Below are 19960 nucleotides of genomic sequence, written 5' to 3' on the forward strand. Positions count from 1 at the left end.
GGGTTTGAACTGCCAGCCTTCTGATTAGCAGTCAAGGGCCTTAGGCACTACGCTACCAGTGAGGTCATACAATATTTGTCCTTTTGTGGTTAACTTTTTTCACTCAATATCATGTCTTTAAGCTCCATCCATACCGTAATTCATTTCTCCTACTAGCTGAGTAGTATTCATTGTATATATGTTATGTACCACATTTTGTTTATCCATTCATCTGGTGATGGACATTTAGGCTGTTGCCACCTTTCAGGTTGTGAACAGTGCTGCAATGAACATCAGTGTACAAGTCTCTGCTTGCATCTCTGCTTTCTCCACAGCTATACCATTTTGCACTCTCACCAGCGGTGGGTAAAGGTTTCAGTTTCCCCACATCCTCACCAGCATTTTTTCTTTTTTTTTTTTTAATCTTAGCCATCCTAGTGGGAGTATAATGATATCTCATTGTGGTTTTGACTTGCATCTCCCTGATAGCTAATGATACTGAGCATCTTTGAATGTATTTGATATCCATTTGAATGTCCTCTTTGGTGGAGTGTCTGTTCAAGTCCTTTGCCCATTTTATGATTGGGTTATTTATCTTTTTGTTAAATTGTTGAAGTTTCATATATTTTTTTGTTATTAGATTTTGTTCAGATATATGGTTTCCAATGATATTTTTTTCCCAGTTGGTACCTTATCTTTTCATTTTTTTGTAAACTCTTGATGAACAAAAGTTTTTAATTTTTATGAGGTTTCAAAAGACTTTACATGGATTTGTCCTTAAATCCCACTGTGACAGTCATCAAATACGGGAAGGAAAATATTTGCATACACTAATACTGTCCAACCAGCCCTCGTGGGTATTTCCCAGTATTTTCTCTAGGCAATTGTATTTTGTAATTTGTGACTCTTGGTATAAGGTATTAGAAGGAAGACCTGAGTGGAAAGCTGGGTGGGAAAGGAGGCTTGTCCAGGGGGAGTAGAAATTTGAGTGAGTTCCAGAGGTTCTCTTCCATTGAAGGATTCTTTCATTTAGTGAAGACTTATTTACACATGACAGTTCTGTTAAAAGTCTGAGTGGGGCAGAGGAGATACACAGGTGACTAAGGTAGCCCAGCCTCAAGGAGTTCAGGCACCCAGATCAGAGGAAGGGCAGAATGGAAGAAGGTTGGAGAGAAGAGCAAAGACAGAGTCTGAAAGACTGGGAAAGGAAGATTGCATTTCCTTGGGAGGAGACTGAGAAAATCTTGGGAAGGAATCAAAGGGTCTGGGTGCCGGGATGGCATTCCAGGAGGGACTTGTATGAGCAGAGGCAGGTATGCATGTAACTTATTGGGGACACTTTGACTGATTCCATCTAAGGAGCAGACAAGGGAGAAGCAGAGAACAATGGTGTCATGCTGCTGCATGTGAGAACTGAGAAAAAACCTTAGAACTTGGCCACTGACCAAGGCAGTCTGCTGCCTTTCAGAGAGGAGCCGTTGCCCTAGATTGAGAGAGTTGAACAGTTGTGGTAAGTGGAGACTTGGAGGTGGAGGTGGTGAGCTACCAGGGAAATCAGAGCAAGCAGGAGGAGCACTGAGGTTAAAGAGAGGGTTCTGTTTTTGTGTGTGTTCTGGTTTTTTTTTTTTAGGATAGGGAAAGCTGCCCTGCCAGGTTTGTTGGCAAAAGTGAAAAGGTGGCAGAGACACGAAAGAACTTACATAACAGAGGATGTTCTTGAAGGAGACACAAAGCTTTGGAAGAGAAAGAAGCCCCTTCTTCTCTTTTATTTATTTTTATGTACACTTTGTATTTTAGAATAGTTTTACATTTACAGAAAGTTGCAAAAGATCATATACCTTCCATTACCCCTCACCCAGTTTCCCTTGTTGTTAACATCCTGTCATGTTACATTTGTCACAACTAAGAAAACTGCACTGGTACATAACCATTAACTATAAATTCCAGGCTTTATTTGGATTTCACCAGTTTTGCCACTAATATCCTCTTTCTATTCCAGGATCCCATCCAGTATACCACATGACAGCTAGTTATGGTGTCTTCTTAGTCTCTTCTGGGCCATGACAATTTCTATCTTTCCTTGTTTTTCATGATCTTGACAGCTTTGAGAAGTAGAATGTCCTCAGTCTGGTTTATCTGATGGTTTTCTCATGACCCATCTTCTAAGAAGAAAATGAATGTGAATGAACTGGAGAAATGTCCAACAAAATGATTGAGGGAAGGGAGAGTAGGAAGACCCTTTTTCTTCCTGCACTAGCAAGTGGATGGAGCCATTTTTGGAATGATCACGAAGAAGCTTTTCCCAGCAAAAGCAGAATGTTCCCATTTACCATTGTTAGAAACGAAAGAGGTAACCAGCCGACTGGTGGCGGGACCTCAGGCTGAGAGTAGAGTTTCTAGCCTTTCTACCAAGATAGTTGGTGATTTGGGCAGGTTGCTATGTTCTTTCTGGGGCCTTCTAAGGAGCTCTGGTGGCATTGTGGTTAAATTATGGGGCTGCTAATCAAAAGTTGGCTTTTCAAACCTACCAGCTGCTCCGTGGGAGAAAGATGAGGTAGTCTGCTACCATAAAGACTTTCAGCCTTGGAGACCTTATCAGGTTGTTGTTATGAGTCGAAATCAACTCAATGGTAGCAGGTTTGGTTTTGGTTTAGGGCCATATGAGTGAGATTGAATCCCTGGGTGGGGCAAGCGGTTAAACACTTGACTACTAACTGAAAGATTGGCAGTTCACACAGCCACCAAGAGGCACCTCAGAAGAAAACCCTGGTGACTTGCTTCTAAAAGGTCACAGCCCTGAAAACCCAATGGAACATAGGTTTACTGTGCACACTTGAAGTTGCCATGAATCGGAATCAGCTCTATGGCAACAGGTTGGGTTGGGTTTGGCTTGGCTTGGTGAGTGAGGTATCTGTCTAACTGAGCACCCAACTGCATCTATCAAATCTGGTCAGACCCTGGGGACAAGAGTGAGGCAGCACCAGAGCACTTGTGCAGCCAACATGACTGCCACTATCAGTTAATTAACTTGGGAATAAACCATCTACTGTTTATCCTTCCAGAGCCCTATTTTATTCCGTGGATTCCCTTCATAATTGACTTGGTGCCCTTTATTAAAGATTAGAGCTGTCTTTAGTGCTTTCTTATGCTCCTTTCCCATTTCTATACTCTGTTATTAAAGAGGGAGGGTGGGTTTGGAAGGAAGGACCCTCTATGCCTCACCAAACAGGGAGACGTTGACCTGGGAGGTGCTTTACAGCTCCTTGGACAGTGCTGCCTGAACAACCAGGAAGCCATTACTAGTTGGCACTGGTTTCACAGCCCTGTGTGACCCCAAGCCTTTGTGACCCAGCCATCGAAAGCAATTTCTCCAATAGTATCACAGAAAATGGGACAATTAATGGCTTATTTAGGATTGCCTCAGGCCAATTAACTTCATAACTCGATCAGAAAAGGCAGCAGGGCTCATTCCTCTGATTTTGCAAACCAACTGCTGCCAGTCCTGCCCCTGGACTTCTCTTCCCTTCGGGTTTCTTAAACCTTCCTCCTCTCTTAGTGAATTTTGAGCATACGGGACTGAAATCTATTGTAGCATTTTTTTTGTTTCTCCAGATGGGCTGCATTTCCTTCCTTATTTTAGCAAACTGTCATGGCTTTAATGACCAAGCACTATGGTGTTTGGATTTGGAGCTCCAGGCTCCTCAATATGACTGTGTCCTAGGCTGGAGTGAGACGTGAAGTCCTTCCTTTTCCCCTTCTGGTTGCAGTTTTCTGACCCAATATTCTGCTTACCACCTGTGCTCGTAGACCAGATAAATGACTGGACTTCTGCAGATTGACTTAAAACTAAGGCTTTCTCGTAAATGGAAGAGGGCCTTATACCATTGGAAGTCTTAGTTTTTTTATCACCAGGCCTTTCTTCTAAGGCACCTCTGGGTGGACTCAAATTCCCCACTTTTCCTTAGCAGCTGAGTGCATTAACCACTGCATGGGGTTATTTCCAAAGAGACCAAATTCCCACCCATGAAGTTTTTGTGCAGAGTGAAACTTTACATCATCATTTGTAGCATAGATATTATGGATGGGATTGTTTTTATTCTTTTCATGGTGGCTTATTTAGGAGTTTCCCTGGCAGAGTAAGGGGTAGGTGAGTAACTTTAACCAACATGGGGAATAAAATGACTTGAGGATAATTCCTTTATAAGCACAAGCCTGGAACAGAGAGGTGAGAAAGCTGGCACCTCTCAGGTCACAGGTGCTGTACAGCAACAGCATCACCAAGACACTGGTGAGAAGGAGGACCTGGCTGAAAGATTGTGGCTAGTTGCTAGTCAAACTTCAAACTACCAGTCTACCATCTACATTCAATAACTGGTCTCTTATCTGGAGCAAAGAAGACTAAAGAGAAAACCAAAGACACACAGAAGCAATTAGACCAAGGGACTAGTGGACCATGCAAACCTCAGCCTGTATGACCCATGAGACCAGAAGAACTAGATGGTGCCAGGCTACCACTGTCAACCACTCAGAAAGGGATTAGTGTAGGAGATCCTGGATAAAGTGGGAGAATAATGTGGAACAAAATTCAAAATAATAAAAAAGACAAGGTTCACTGGTCTGATGGAGGCTAGTGAGAGCCCCCAAGACTATGACCCCTAGTTACCTTCAGGCCTGGAATTGAATTCACTCCCATGGCTTCATGTCGAAGAATAGAGAGGCATATAAGGGTGGTGAACATTTAGATCAGGTAGCTACACTCCTAAGAATGATCAGCCATGGGAGATCAGAAGGGCAGTATTTGCACAGGGAGCTATGTTGGGGGGCAGGAATGCATAGGAAAGAAAGGCACACAGAAGAGATAACTGCAGGGAGGAAGTGGGAAGAGAACAGTTACATTGTGGGGATTGTAGTCAATGTCATGAAACAAAATGTGTATGAACTGCTGTATGGAAAATGAATTTACTCTATGAACTTTCACCCAAATCACAATAAAAATTAAAAAACACAACTACCAGTCTACCTCCACATGTGTTGGAAATAGCATCCTACAGTGTTTTCAAGTCAACTCTTCATGTCCAGAAGGAGGCCAGGTCACCTCAGCCTGCCAAATTCCAGGTGTCTGATTGGGCCATGTATCGCAGGAGAGGGAAAGGATTGCCTCTTTTAGTTCTCCAGGACCCCAGTCAAGCAAGGCCAGGCCAGGCCCAGCTCACCAGCAGAGTCAAGACCCACTTAGTAGGAGCTTGTCCAATAGCCAGCGTATGTGGGCCTATGCCACACATGTTTTCTAGCCTGAAATGTCCCCAGCTGGGCCCCACCATCCCCTGTAGGAGAGCTAGAGAACCTATAGTCTGAATGAGAAACAATCAAACCTGGCTGGTCACAGGCTGGGAGAAACTTACACTTCTCCATTAAGCACTGCTCTACTGTTTTTGGATTGGCCAAAGGACCTCACTCATCTGTATGCCTTTTAATTAATAAGAAGGAAAACTTGACTCATGTGTCTGAACCCAAAGCTCTTAGGTTCTTACTATCACATTCCTATGCCTTCAGGCCTGGCATCCACGAGCTTTGCTTTTCTTAATTTTACAGCCACTGGGCACTTCACATTGTGTGGGTCTTAGTGATGTTTGATGTTGTCTCACCTAACATGGCCTGAGAGGTGTGGGAAGCTGTCCACAGAAGGGGAGAGTGGATCACTGGTTGACCTTGGTGCAGATGAAGTTCGGTTACTCACCAAGCCCATCTGGTACCTCCATCTTCAGAAGCACTTTTTCTAACACAATTACTTTTATTCTCTAACCATTCTTGAAAGGGAAGGTGGTGTTCAGTGGTAAAATTCTCACCTTCCATGTGGGAGACTTGAGTTCAATTCCAGGCCAGTGCACCTCAAGTGCAGCCACCACCCATCTGTCATTGGAGGATCACATGTTGCTATGGTACCAAACTGGTTTCAGCAGAGTTGATAGACTAGGAAGAAAGGCCTGGCAATCTACCTCCTAAAAGTTAGCCAAAGAAAATACTATGGATCACAGCTATCCAATTCCATTGTGCCTGGGTTGCCATGAGACCAACACCAGGGCAGCTAACAATAACAACAAAAGACAAGGAAATCTTAAACTTCTTGTTTTACAGTTGAGAAAACTGAAGCAATAGGCCTCTAAGCCAGGAATTCCAAACACTTATTACTTTCTTACTTACTTGTTGAAACACGCCTATGTGATACAACCAAATCAGCATATACCATCTGGGGGTATAATAAGCAAGGATTTGATTCCACTGCAGGCCTCAGGTTGCCCTTTCCATTGTTCCCCTCTCCCCTTTCCACCCTACAAGTCCAGACCCACTGCCAGGTCTTGGGGAAAAGGAGAGGAGAAAGAGGAAAGAAAGAGAGGCCTGTCTATAGCCGTGGGCTGTCGCCAGCTCCTAGGGCAAAGAACCAAGCTGCCTGAAGAGCTGGATTCTGGCATAAGGGTGGCTCTGTTGAGGGGGTGGGCCACTGAAACCTGGGGCCTAGGCATTGGCCCAGAGCCCACCCACTCACACATCCAGCCAGCCACTACATTGGAGGCCTGTGACTCACTCCCCTGGCAAGCCCTGGTACGAGCACCCAGGGAGCTCAGCTGGCTCTGGGGGTGGGGTGAGCCATGGTTGGGTGGGGATGGGGGAGGCCCTAGCAGGAAGCTGTCTTTTCCGGGCCAAGATTCAGCATCTCAGGTCTGCTTTTACTGAGAAAGTTTGCCATTTTCATTCAGTATCTCAACTTGCCCACCTGGGAAATGGGATGTTCATGAAATTTTAAGATCAGATTACTTAGAGGTTTCTTGTCCAGTGTTTATAAGGATCATTCATAAGGAAGCATATGCTCTGGGGTTGGCTCCATCATCTTATAAAGTCTTCTCCGTGGTCTTCGTTGTGTGAAGAGAGAGAACGGGCCAAATGCAAGCAAATGAGGGGAGGCTCTGATATATCATTTACTGATCAATGTGGTTTGAGAAAGGAGCTCTGGTGGTACAGTGGTTAAGGCATTTGGCTGCTAACCAAAAGGTTCAATGGGAGAAAGAGGAAGTAGTCTGCTTCCATAAAGATTTACAGCCTTGAAAACTCTATGGGGGTCACTGTGAGTTGGAATCCACTCAGTGGCAGTGGGTTTTTGGTTTTGGTGGTTGGAGAAGTACAGTTCAGCTGCCTTCATTGGCACATATGTATGTCCTTTTTGTGATGGTTTCTTTTTTACTGTGTGATTATATATACAAAGTAGTGTGTAAAACATGAACAGTTTAAAGAATAATTGTGAAGTGACTGTTCATGTAATCCCCACCCAAGTCAAAAACTAGAAGACTGCCAGCACCCAAGAACCTCCCCTCCATAGTCCTTCCGGGTCATAAATTCCTTCTTCATTCAAAGGTCCACCATTCAGTTGACATTATAATAATTATTTTGTTGTTTTCCCTTTGCTATTTCTATGTACTATAAATGTATGCATCCATGTGTATCCCGAAACAGTATAGTAACCATCTTAACTGCATGGAATCATACTATATGTATTCTGGTGGAGCTTGCTTCTTTTCCTTATCATTGTAAGATGCATATACCTATCACTGGTTCATTGGCATTGCTGTATACTATCCTATTGTCCATAAAGTACTCATCCTGCTGCTGATAGGTACTTGTTTATTCTCGTTGTGATGGTGTTTTTTACAAATGGAATGGTTTTTTTCCCCCTCTATGGCTGCTGGCTAATACCAAGTGCCTGGTAAGGGGTGGAGACTAAGGGTGGTTCCAAATTCCTTTGTAAATCAGACATTCAACCCTAAAGGACTATGTTATGCCTGGCAGCGAGAATTAATGCCATTGTCTTGTATGTCTTGCAGCTTGCTGGGATCGCGGTTCTTGCCATTGGACTATGGCTACGATTTGACTCTCAGACCAAGAGCATCTTCGAACAAGAAAATAATAATTCCAGCTTCTACACTGGTAAGGAGGGAAGACTTGGTTCTTCTTGCAATTATGAGATTCTGTGTCTATACAGGGACTTGGGCTGGGGAAAGACTTTTGCTTTTGCCATATTGGCCAGTCCCACCCCTTTCAAGCCCTGCCTTTGTGTAGTTGTGCCCATGAATTTGCATTTGACTGATGTGGCTCCTTTTCACACTGACCATTCTCTGATGTGAAGCTGGCTCTGCCCAAGTTGCTGCCACTCTTGAGAGTTTAAGAACCTATGTTCTCGTCCCCGATCCTCTCTCCTAATTACATGTCTTCCAAGAAACCAACCAAACCAAATTCACTGCCATCAAGTCAATTCTGACTCATAGTGACCCCCATTGGGTTTCCAAGGCAATAAATCTTTATGGAAGTAGATTGCCCCATCTTCCTTCCTCAGAGCGGCTGGTGGGTTTGAACCGCCAGCCTTCAGATTAGCAGTCAAATGCCTTAAGCACTATGCCACCAGAGCTCCTTACATGTTTTCCAAGGTGTTGTTATTTCCCTAACCTAAAAGACTTTGTTCCAAGGGTCCATGGTATCAAGGAAGAGGATGTTGTTGTTGTTATGTGCTGTTGAGCCAGACCCGACTCACAGCGACCCCCTCCTTGGGTTTCTGAGGCAGTATCACTACGGAAGTAGATTGCCCAACCTTCCTTCCGAGGAGTGGCTGGTGGGTTTGAACCGCCAGCCTTCTGGTTCCCCACTGTCCAGATAGAAACTCTGACACCCAGAAGAAGACCTGCCTCCTGGAAAATATAGTCGTGTCCATGGGAGAGACTTGAAGACAGCCCTTTAGACCCTGGTGCTGCCATGAATGTTTAGTTTTATTTTTTTTACCCTGTTTGCTTTAGGGGAAAGCCTTCTAGTTTAGACACACCTGGGATCCTCTAAAGGAGTCCCTGGTGGTGCAAATGGTTAAGCACTTGGCTACAAACCAAAAGGTTGAGGATTTGAACCCACCCAGAGGTGCTTCAGAAGAAAGACCTGGTGATTTGCTTCCAAAAGTCACAGTCATGAAAACCCTGCAGAGCACAGTTCTTCTTCTCAACATATAGCGTCACTGTGAGTTGGAATCAACTTGACACAAACTGGTTTGGTTTTGGGGGGGAATCCTCTGAACTCGAGTAGATTTAGCAGGTTTCTTTCTACGTCTTGTCACTTTGTTCCTGTCCTTCTGTCACTCTGTCTTCCTCATCTCCACAAAAACAGCCTTCCTAAGAGGAATCAGAGTTCTGATGTGTGTCAAATGCAATTTCCCAATTTCCAAGTAAACTAACAGTATTTGTGGCTCTACTTTTTCCCTCATCAGAGAGTAAGCAACATTTTATTTGTGAGAAACAAAAGCAGCCCCCTATTTTTAGGGTAACAGTGGCATGTCATCAGGTTCAAAGTGTAAGTTCGGTCACTTCCTCCCCACCCACCAAAGAAGTTATTTTTACAAAAGTCGGAGAAAACTGTCTGTAAAGGGTTATCTCCCAAGCCTGCGAGAAGCTAGCCGGCCATGTGACCATCCATCTCGCACTTCCCAGAAGCCTGGCTTAAACCTGGCTGGGGATTCTTTAAAACTGGTTTAAACTCTTTAAAAAGCTGGTTTGGTTACATAGCACCTGAGCCTTGTGGATTGTTTTCCTGGTTTTATTGCTTTTTTTATTGTTACTAGTTGGGGTTTTTTAGGGTGTGTCTCCCTATTGTCAGAAGGAAAGTGAGGGAAAGAAAAGCACAATGTGTAGTTGAAAAAAAACTACACACAGTTTTTTAGGAGCAGGTTTCCATAGTGCCCTGATTTGTTTCAGCAACAGAGCATTTGGGGGGAGGGGGGGCAGGGTTGCAATGCAGCCCTGTAAAGCTGGAGCAGTAGGTGCAGGGAGTGCTATTTAGCGAAAGGGTAGGGGGTGCAGGGTGCAGAGTGCAGGGTGCTGAGGACAGACTTTTAACACTCCATGTCACAAAGACGCTGTGAAGGTCCCCTGGGGAGAGCAGAGCTACAGGCAGAAATACAGAAGCAGGTGGCATGTATTTTAGGAGGGCTTTTCTAAGCAAGTGCCCCACAGCCTGTCTGCATGTTTAGCAGAAGGGTTGCTGTGTCGTCCCATTGTTCTCTGCAGGATGCATGGCTCAACGTACTCTGGTCTTTCCTAACAGTCGGATTTCTCCTTTTCATTATCTAGGACTAGTTCTATATATTTTTAGCTGTGGGAGGTAAATCTCTCCTTGGTAAGCCAATTGAATTAGGAGGTGAAACTGACATGCGTGAACCCCCTTCTTGGTACATCAAGCTCTGTGTTACACATGTTGTTGTAGAGTTTAAACCTCATAACTCTGCAAGGTATATGGAATCATGCCCATCTCACAGATGAAGAAACCAAGGCTCAAGGAGGCTAAATAACTTGCCTAAGCCCATGCTCCTCAAGAGACAAGGCTAGGATTTGAACCCAGGTCTATAAAAGTCTCTTTTTGAATATCTGTGCTAGGTTGGTGGGGGGACTCCCTATGTTGAAATAGAAAATATCACCACTCACCAAACTGATGGATCCCTGTCTGTAGAGCAGGTGGAGATTCTCTTGGCATTGTGACTTCACCCAAACTATAGTCCTCAGAGAGAAGCCTCCGGTTACGGAGGCCCTCATGACTGGATGACAGGTGGCAAAGGCCCAGAGAGTGAGTGAAGATATGAGTGGAGTAGCCCAGGCCTGCCCCTGGGAACCTCATGGAATTTGCTCCTCTGGGTCATTGCAGGGCCCCCAATGGCCAGTGTTCCTGCCTGAGGTGACCGAAGAATGACTCAAAAGCACAATTTCAGAGAGACACAGCAGTCCCTAGATGAGGATTAGTGATGACTGTCTCCTTAGCTCTGTCAAAGGAATAGGGTCCCTTGAGGCTGAGAGGCCTCAAACAGAGAGTAACACAAGAAACACCAGAACATCAGCAAGCTGAGTGGCTGTTTCAGTCTGACTGGGCCATGAGCCTCACTCAATGCTTTGGGAAATGGAATCTTTGTAGCCTGTGGACAAAGGTCCAAGGAAGCTTTGCTCTGTGTCCCTTTCACCCTGGGGCTGTGAGACTAACCTCTTCCATCAGGTGGGCTTGGAGTGCCAGCTACACCCTGACACTATTCCTACATCCTGGGGTGACTGTCCCTTGCACAGGGCACTAACTCTCTGTAGGTCATCCTCCAGGCTGGCCTGACAATGCAGCTAAAACTTGGAAAATCCAGAGGTGTCTTTTCTTCAGCAAGTCCACAACTTTCAAAGTAGGGAAAGGTGTAACCAGGCAGAGGAACAAGTGAAAACAGAAACTTTTCCAACGTTTAGAACAGTATAGTGAGTCCAGAACGGCTGACAGCCTTATATGGGCCTTCTCTCCGATTCAGGCCCTGGGAGATTCAGCCTGTCAGCAGTATCCATAATCCCAGGCTACAAACATGTTGGGGAACTGCATTTTCTTGGTGCCAGGCCAGCAGCCCTTCTTAACTCCTAGATGTCCTTCCAGAACCATGGCCACTGAACAAAGGCATTTGGGGGCTTCAGCTGGTAGCTGTGACCATCTGCTGCTGCCTAGAATCACCTTCCTTCTTATGACAAGTGCCAGGTGATTTCTAAGACACAGGGCACCTGCCCTCAGCACACTGGGGGCCCACTGCTGGCTCATGGCCTGGGCTGGGCCAGTTTGTTTGGTTGCTGTGTGCCTCATTTCTCCATTCTCACAGCTTCCACACCCACACCTCTCTGAGACTGAGAATGACCATGCTTGGTATGGTGTTGCACTGTGGTGCTTATTCATAAGAATAGCCGTCCATGGGAGGGAGAAGAACCAAGGGAGAGCCCTTGGGGGTCAGAGTTAAGGTTCCTTGGAACCCCTGGCTAAGTTATTTTGAGATTGTGTCCTAAGCAAGTAGAGCCCAGGAGCTCTGCTGGGTTTTGTTCTCCATGTAAATGGGTGGTGCTGCTTGGAGTTGGGGTTGGGATGCTGACGGGAGACTGATGTGTCCGCTCCCTTGCCCAAACTGAGAGCCCTGCTCAGCAGATGAGAGAGAATGCTTCTGGTGTAAAGGATGCCTTGGCAGATGCTAGGGCTACACTAAAAGTTTGGGTTTTTTGTTTTGTTTTTTATTTTTCAAACCAGGCCTATAATGTCAGCTTGAAAAAAGCAGAATAAACAGCCCTTAAGCAAATTAATGCCATGATCCTAGACAAGCCTCCGTGACAAATAACTTTTTCCATGAGTCAGACAGAAAGCTAACATTCACTTGTTTAAAAAGAGGAACAGTTTGTCATTTGTCATTGCCAGCCTTTCTAATAAGCTTGGGGTACAGGCCCCAAGTGGCTTTTCCAAGGAGAAGCACTGGGTGGCCCTTTTAAGAAGCAGCCCGAGCCCTGCAGTGGCTCCACAGCTTCTGAGGGGCTGCTTTCAGATCAGCCACCCTTAGCTAAAAAGCTGCTGCTAAAATTCCCATAAACAGCTACCAGGGAACTTGTCTTCAGCACTGACTGGACAGGGTAGAGCCGGACCATCCAGATCTGCAGCTGTCCGTGCAATATTAACAGCAACAAGACCCTTTATCTTAACATCTTACTCTGCTGAGCCGTAGGATAAATATTTAATACTAGCTGAGAGACCCATTAGGAGAATGTTCTCGCCCTCTCCCTCTCCCTCTCCCTCTCCCTCACTCTCACTCTGCGGCTTGCTCTCTTGCGCTCGCGCTCTCTCTCTCTCTCTCTCTCTCTCTCTCTCTCTCCCTTTCTCTCACTCTCTCTCTGCAGGAGAAATGTCTTTTCATATAGTAACCCACCAATGCTGCTGGCCCAGTTCCCCTGGCTTTTTCCAGGGCTGCCTGGACTTAGGAACTGGACCTGAACTTAGAGAAAACATGTGTATCTGTTCAGTTCACACTCAACTGTATTTCATGTGTTTATAAATCCCTTTGATCTCTTAATACTAAAAAGGAGTGCCCTCATCTTCTGTTGTGTTGCCCTGATGAGATGGGGAGACTGGGCCTCTTTTCCAACCTCCCCTTGCTAGTGTCACCATATTAGACCCAAGACCTGAGGGTCTTGCGCTGCCTCCCTAAACCAGCCTGGCTCTGCAGTGTGTGACAGTACAGGAGGATGGGACTGGACTCCAGGACAAGCTGCGTTTGTCACCTTGCCCAGTCTGGGCCAGGCGTGCATGGGAACAATGCCCATATTCACATACCACGTGGGAGTTTGCCAGGAAGCCCACGTGACTTGACATCACGACAGATGTGGGGGAAGAGGGGAAGGACACAAATGCTCCCTTGTGTGTGTTCAGCTCTGTGTCGCCCAGGATTTTCAGCTGTGGGGCAGATTGCATGGTTGGTAGCCTGCAGAACCATAGCCCTGCACTGAGGGAACAAATGGGAGACAGTGAGGTCACTGTGTCGCTGCAAAGAGTTCTCATCGCAGTATCTTGTTGTGTATTGTGGGCTCTGGTTTTCAGCCCTTACTTCAGGGAAGCCTCCATGGTCTCAGTTCAAGGGAGGGAACAGCAAGTATATAACATTCATCCTTTAGGCTGGTAATAAAGGTTAACAGTTTATTGTTGTTAGGTGCCAACAAGTCTTCTGACTCATGGCAACCTGTGTGCAGAGTAAAACTGTGCTCCATAGGGATGACCTTTCAGAAACAGATCGCCAAGCCTATCTCCCCAGGCACCTCTGGGTGGATTCGAACCTCAGACATTGAAGCTGGTAGCTAAGCACTTATCCTTTCCACCACCCAGGGATTAGCCAAGGTTAAAAATAAATTAGCATTTATTGTGCCCTTGGGGATTACGTCATTTAATCGTCACAGTGCCCCTTAGATGAGGGTAGGTATTGCTACCATCCCCATTTTGCGGATAGAAAACTTGCAGAGAGAAATGAAGTGGCTTGCTCAGAGTCACAGAACTGGCTTTCAAACTTTTGGAGCTGGTGTTCCCAACATGTGACTGTTGCCCCTCCCAAAGTTGGATAAAACATGCCTGCAAGGAGGCCCTGGGACTTCTCTGACAATTTCCCCGTGGAGCCCTCTGGGGAGGAGGATGGGGGGCAAAGGGGCTTCCCTTGGTAGTGTCATGGAATGAACAGGATCAGGGCTGCTAGCTATGGTCCCTGTCCCAGGATTTTGTGTGGTGGTAGGTCAGAGACAGTGGTATGGAAGTCCCTGCCCTTCTCACTGCTCCCTCCCCAATCAACCATTAAAATGGAGGACTTAGTATATAACAATGTCTCACCTTACCCTTAGTAAGAAGGATCCTCTTCACCCTTAACCTAGAAGATTGAATTGCAACTGTAAAATTTCCTTAGTGTGCTGTAAGGCATCTTTTGAAATTTTCTAGCAACCAACCTCTTTAATTTTACTGATGAGGAAATTGAGGCCCAGAAAAGTAAAATGTCTTACCCAAGCTCACACAACAATTAGTGCCTTTGGGTGTGGCTGCACTTGCCTAACTGTGCAGCAGTGGAAGCAGGGAGGCATCCCTTCTGGGAATCAGGCAGAGCTGACCCACCCAAGAGTGTGATAGCTGAATGTGCACAATCCCTTCCTGGGAAAGCTTGTCTGGCAGCCTCTCCTGTGAGGCAGAGGCCAGCAGGAGGCTCTGCAGAGTCCAAAAAATGAGCCCAAGTATGGAGTGTCTGTTTGTAAATTGCTTGAGTTAGAGTCATCTTGTTGGAAACAGCTGATGGACTGGACCAGTTTGTGTCCTGAGCAGAATCTGAGCGTTCCCATGGATATTCCGTGTGCTAGAGTGGGAGATAAAAGACACCTTCCCCCAAAAAAAGAGGGGAGAGGTAGGAACGAAGGCTTAATATGAGGTAGGGTCCTGGAGAAGAAGGAAACCAAAAGTATACGTGAGGAGGCTCCCCCCGCCCCCCCCAAGGAAGGGGCACCTCCCTGAGATAGCAACAATAAGAATGAGAGGAGACACAGAGTGACATAGAGGGAAAAAGGAATTGCAGGAAATATCTGGGTCCCCAAACTAACGTCTCCACGTGTGTGTCCTTTTCCTTTGTTTTTCCCCTCAGGAGTTTATATTCTGATTGGAGCCGGGGCCCTCATGATGCTGGTGGGTTTCCTGGGCTGCTGTGGGGCCGTGCAAGAGTCCCAGTGCATGCTGGGATTGGTGAGTATCCTATTTGGTTCTGCATAGCTACTCTGACTCCCTCCTCCCCCAGCCTAATCTCAGCAGTCCCAGATTTCATACAACAGATGGGAGGGAGTGGGAAGGGTCAGGATAGTGTGAAGAGGATATCTAAAGGACATGAGCTATCCTTACTGTCCCTAGTGTTCTTCTACTCTAGACTCTGCACAGCCTCTAGCCCAGCAGCCATCTTGTCCTCCATGCTGGATCCCCTCCCCTGTGGTGATGCATCACTCCATCACTCCTCTGCCTTTCTGGAGCCTCTTTTATCACTTCCCTTAGGCAACTATATGCCAGGACTTTGTTTTTCCCTTACTCGAGGACCACGTTTGCTTTTTTACCCTGAATCCACAGGTACCTCTGCCTTCTCCTCTCCTCCTTATTTCAAAATTTGTCTCAAATTTCCTCACGCTCCACAGGGTATACTCACTTCCTTTCTTTCCCCAAGTCTTTATGTTTTTTGTGAGTGAGCAATGATATTTTATTGCTCTTAACTAACACCTTATAAACACTAGTTTTTCGGATGGGCTATGCCCAGCTCTTTCCCCCTAAATGGGTACCCTTTGTTGGTACAACTTTCACTTTCTTTGCCTAGGCTTAACCCTGCCTGTTCTATAAACTTTCCCTGCCCTTCTAAGTTATTCCTTGATTCCCCAGAGAGTTGCCATTCTTCCTTGTTCCAAAATACCATCTGACTAAACAGCCCCCTTTAAAGTCCCAGGGCCTGACTTTCCAGCTGGTTGGCTAGGATTATTCCTCACTCTTGTCCCTTCTTTGTCTTCTAGTTCTTTTGCTTCCTCTTGGTGATATTTGCCCTTGAAATAGCTGCAGCCATCTGGGGATATTCCCACAAAGATGAGGTAGGTTTTTCCCAAAGGTCTTTTGAATCCTTCAATGATTTGGGTGTATGGGGAATGATGAGGGTGGAAGGGGGGTCACTTTGGTCAGCTTTCAACCCTTGAACATGCCTCCCATTTGCCACATTCCCACATGCCATCAGAACACATGCTTCCTGAGGACAGGGAATGTGACCATTAACTACTCTGTGTGGGTGTTTGGCCAACCACTGTATGTCCAGCTCCCTCAATGGTACCTGGCACATAGCAGATGTTCAAGAAATATTTGTTGGGTCTGTGAACGTGTGTTAGTATGCACTTTTCCTATGGGAGGAAGAGATGCATCTGAAAAGTATCATACAAGTGATTCGTATCCAGAAGTACCAGGGAGGGTTGAAGGCCTTGGCAGGGGGATCTCTTCTGGCTTCGTGGAGAAGTGGGCATTGGCCTATAACTTGAATGAGAGTAGGTTTCAGGAGGAGAGTTGGTGGCAGGGGGCACTTTCAGGCAAAGGAAGGGTCTCAGTACAGCTGAGTTTGGGCTTCCATGGGAAGCCACTAAAGAATTTTGAGCCAAGGTGAGCCACAACAGAGCAGTATTTTTTTTAGAATGGGCCATCTTGTGTTTAGCAGGAAGGAAAAGAAAGGAAGAGAGATGCTGGATGCAGTAACCTTGTTTTTTGTTGTTGTTTTTAAATTATTTAATGACCTAAGCATTAAAAGCTGCCTAAGCATTAAAAGCTACAATCACCATGGAAATAGATACAGATAATTACAAAAAATGCTAAGGGAAATTTCTGGGTGTTTGTCAGTTAATAGGATGTAGAGGTCAAGGGAACAGGCATACATTAAACTGGGATGCACCTAAGTGCAAGAGGATAATATTTACAACTCATAGCTCACTCTTATTCCACATTTACTCTGTAGTAGACAGAGTAATATGCTAAAGACTTAACATGCAATAGCTCGTTTAATATGAAGTATTTGTGAGGTGGGGATTGTTACAATCTCCATCCTACATATGCAGAAACTGATCTACATAGAGGTTTAGTAATTTGCCAAATATTACACAGCTTCTAAGTGCAAAAGAGAGAAAAGAAAACCAAAGACTCAGTGAAGAAACTAGTCTACTAGATTATGAACCACAGCCTCATCAACCTTGAGACCAGAAGAACTAACTAGATGGTGCCCGGCTACTAGTGACTGTTGTAATCAGGGCCACAGTAGATGGATATTATATTCCCCACAATAGAATGGGTGGAAGATGTGAAACAGAACTCATTTCTAGAAAGTCAAGACGATTTGTTCCATAAACCTTGAACAGAAAATACCCCCTGAGGTCAACTTTTAGCTAAATAACAGATTGGCCCATAAAATAAAGAATATTACCAGTGAATACTGTACCTTTAAAAATTTATCTGTATGAGACCAAATGGTCAACAGTTACTCTAAAACAAAGATGAAAAGAGAAACCAGCAGACTACTGGAAGCGAAACTAACTGGAAGGGACCGATGTCACCAAACAATTTGTGTAATAATTGTGAAATGGGAACCTAATTGGCTGTGTAAACTTTCACCAAAAACACAATAATTTTTTTTTTTTTTTAAAGTAAAAGGAAGCCTGAGGAAATAGCTAGACCAGGAGCAGATTGTTCAGATGCAGGGGATTCAGTCTTGTTAGTAGAAGGGAGGGAACTAAGTAGAACTAAAGGAACCAACCAAAGGTGCAAAAGAAAAAAAGAAGCTGCTGGAGCAAGTTCCTAGAGGATATGGAAGGAAATGGGTTTCACAGAAGAGGAGACAGGAGGGGCCGCAGAAGCACTGAGAAAGATGGAGCTAGTGGTGTCAGTCTTCTCAGTGACTGAAGTCTTCTCTGAGCCCAGACATTGTTGACAGAACTTTAAAGAGAGTGAACAATATGGAACAGATGACATCTGTTCATTAAGAAGTATATGAAAAAGCCATCTCTGGTACTGTCTGTCCATTGTAGGTCATTAAAGAAGTCCAGAAATTTTACGCTGACACCTACGAAAAGCTGAAATCGAAGGATGAGCCCCAACGGGAAACACTGAAAGCCATCCACTATGCGGTATGTTGTCTGATCTGCAAAAAAAAAAAAACTAAAATCCTTCTGATCTTTCTTCAGAACATACCTGTACACAGGGTACCTGCTGTACCAAACCAATTTTTAATCATCTTCTTATTTGTTCTTCTCACCCTTAACCCTGTCCCTCTTTCTGCAGCTGGACTGCTGCGGTTTAGCTGGAGGTTTGGAACAATTTATCATGGACATTTGCCCCAAAAAGGAATTGATCGCAACCATCACAATAAAGGTAAACTTAAGAACCAGACTCGTATGGCCCTGCCCAGTTGCTCTGGGCAAATCCTTTGAGGGTAGATGGGAAGTCAGCCATCTCCTTCTAGGAAAACAGGTGTCCACGCACTTCATAGACCACTTTGACCCATGAGACAGCCCCAGTGTGGCCCTCTCATTTCTCCTCTGCCCTGGGGCCTCTGTTTCCCCAAGGGCAGCAAAACAAAGGCCAGACCAGAGAATGACCAAAGCATTTTAGTTCCCAGCCTCACTTGGACTTCTGAGGTTTCCAAATGCTACCCCACCTTCTGGTCCCCAAACCCTCAAGCTACTAGTAGAGAGCAGATCTGCTCTGAATCCTGGCTCCTGTATTGACCTAACAGTACTTTTTCAACTTTATAAATGGCTCATGCTTGTATAGCTAGATCTAAGTCCAAGCTCTGGAATGGTAAGTGACCTGTGAACAGGTCAGAAACAGACCCCAAAGCAGGGGCTTAACCCTCTTCCTTCCCTGGTTTCTTGCTCAAGTTTTCGAGACCCACCTCTCATATCTCTCTTGGTTTCCCTTTCTGTCCACCAGCCAGGACATCTCTTCTCCCTGCCTCCTGTCCTCACACATTCCCTGGGACCACCAGTGTTCCCTGTGTGAAACGGGTGCTGTGGGAGGGAGAGGGTACACCTGGAGCCTGGATGGTGTGTGACCAGCTCTTGTTTTGCCTCCCTAGCCCTGCCCTGAGGCCATCAGTGATGTCTTCCACAACAAGTTCCACATCATCGGCGCAGTGGGCATCGGGATTGCTGTGGTGATGGTGAGTGCTGAGAGCATGCGTGGAAGGAATGATCCTCTTGGTGGTTACCATTTACTAAGCACATGCTCTGTGCCTGGCACTGTTTGAAGTGCAGTAGGCCCATCAACTAATCTCATTCTCCCTATAATGTAGGTAGTATTAGTATTTTCATTCTATAAACTAGGAACTGAGATGGGGAGGTTTAGTAAGCTGATCAAAATCTCTCAGCTCCTTAGTGAAGTATGCAGGATTTGAACTCCAGGATGTCTCCAGAACCCACTAAGGTAAACTGCTACAGAGCTGCTAGTCTACAGACCACACTTTGAGTAGCAAGAAGGTAGATCACCCAGACCTGTTAACTAGTCTGGGGAAATCTTCAGAACATGTTCTCATCATGTACCTGCCTTTTTTCCCCTAAAAGAACCATTCACTAGAAGTTACGTGAGTTGTCATTGTTTCACCTTCCCCTGTGGTCTAAAGGCATCCAAGAGTGAAGAGTCAGAAGGAAGAGAAGACAGAAAGCTTTAAATAATCCACTGTCTTGTTAACCATGCCTCTCAGAACTTTCCAGGACCAGTTTCCCAGGTGGCACCCCTAACTTCCCCCTGAAAGAGCGATAAGAAACTCATAGGGGACACAGCCCTCAGATAAGGCAACCCAGATCACCGGGAACTCTAGAATCTTCACCAGTTTTCCTCTGCCCCTGGCCAGACTACTTCAGGAGAGAGAATTGCCTCCTTATTGGTTATATATACCCCATATCTGTATCCAAGAAATAGCTTGAAGAAACTACAATGCCTGATGAAGTAAAATATAAGACACACACATACAAAGAAAGGATGCAAGCAAAAGTATAGACTAATTATTAGAGTATCTGACATTGGAGCATTAAGTTTAGCTCTGGGCTTATTTGTCTCA

The 19960-nt window shown here is 45.4% G+C and overlaps 1 protein-coding gene across 1 annotated transcript in view; it reads left to right on the top strand.

Moving 5' to 3' along the window:
• The window catches only part of CD9 (CD9 molecule), a 173639-nt gene that overhangs the window by 22873 nt on the left and 130806 nt on the right, over positions 1 to 19960 (top strand). Inside the window, exons 2-7 of the mRNA XM_007937193.1 lie at positions 7854 to 7956; positions 14990 to 15087; positions 15891 to 15965; positions 17931 to 18029; positions 18184 to 18273; positions 18980 to 19063. Coding sequence (XP_007935384.1) covers positions 7854 to 7956; positions 14990 to 15087; positions 15891 to 15965; positions 17931 to 18029; positions 18184 to 18273; positions 18980 to 19063 — 549 coding nt within the window. The remainder of the gene's footprint in view (positions 1 to 7853; positions 7957 to 14989; positions 15088 to 15890; positions 15966 to 17930; positions 18030 to 18183; positions 18274 to 18979; positions 19064 to 19960) is intronic.

This window comes from Orycteropus afer, unplaced genomic scaffold (genome assembly GCF_000298275.1).
Source record: "Orycteropus afer afer isolate SDZICR_OR568_19922 unplaced genomic scaffold, OryAfe1.0 scaffold00040, whole genome shotgun sequence".
NCBI classification, from domain to species: Eukaryota; Metazoa; Chordata; class Mammalia; order Tubulidentata; family Orycteropodidae; genus Orycteropus; species Orycteropus afer.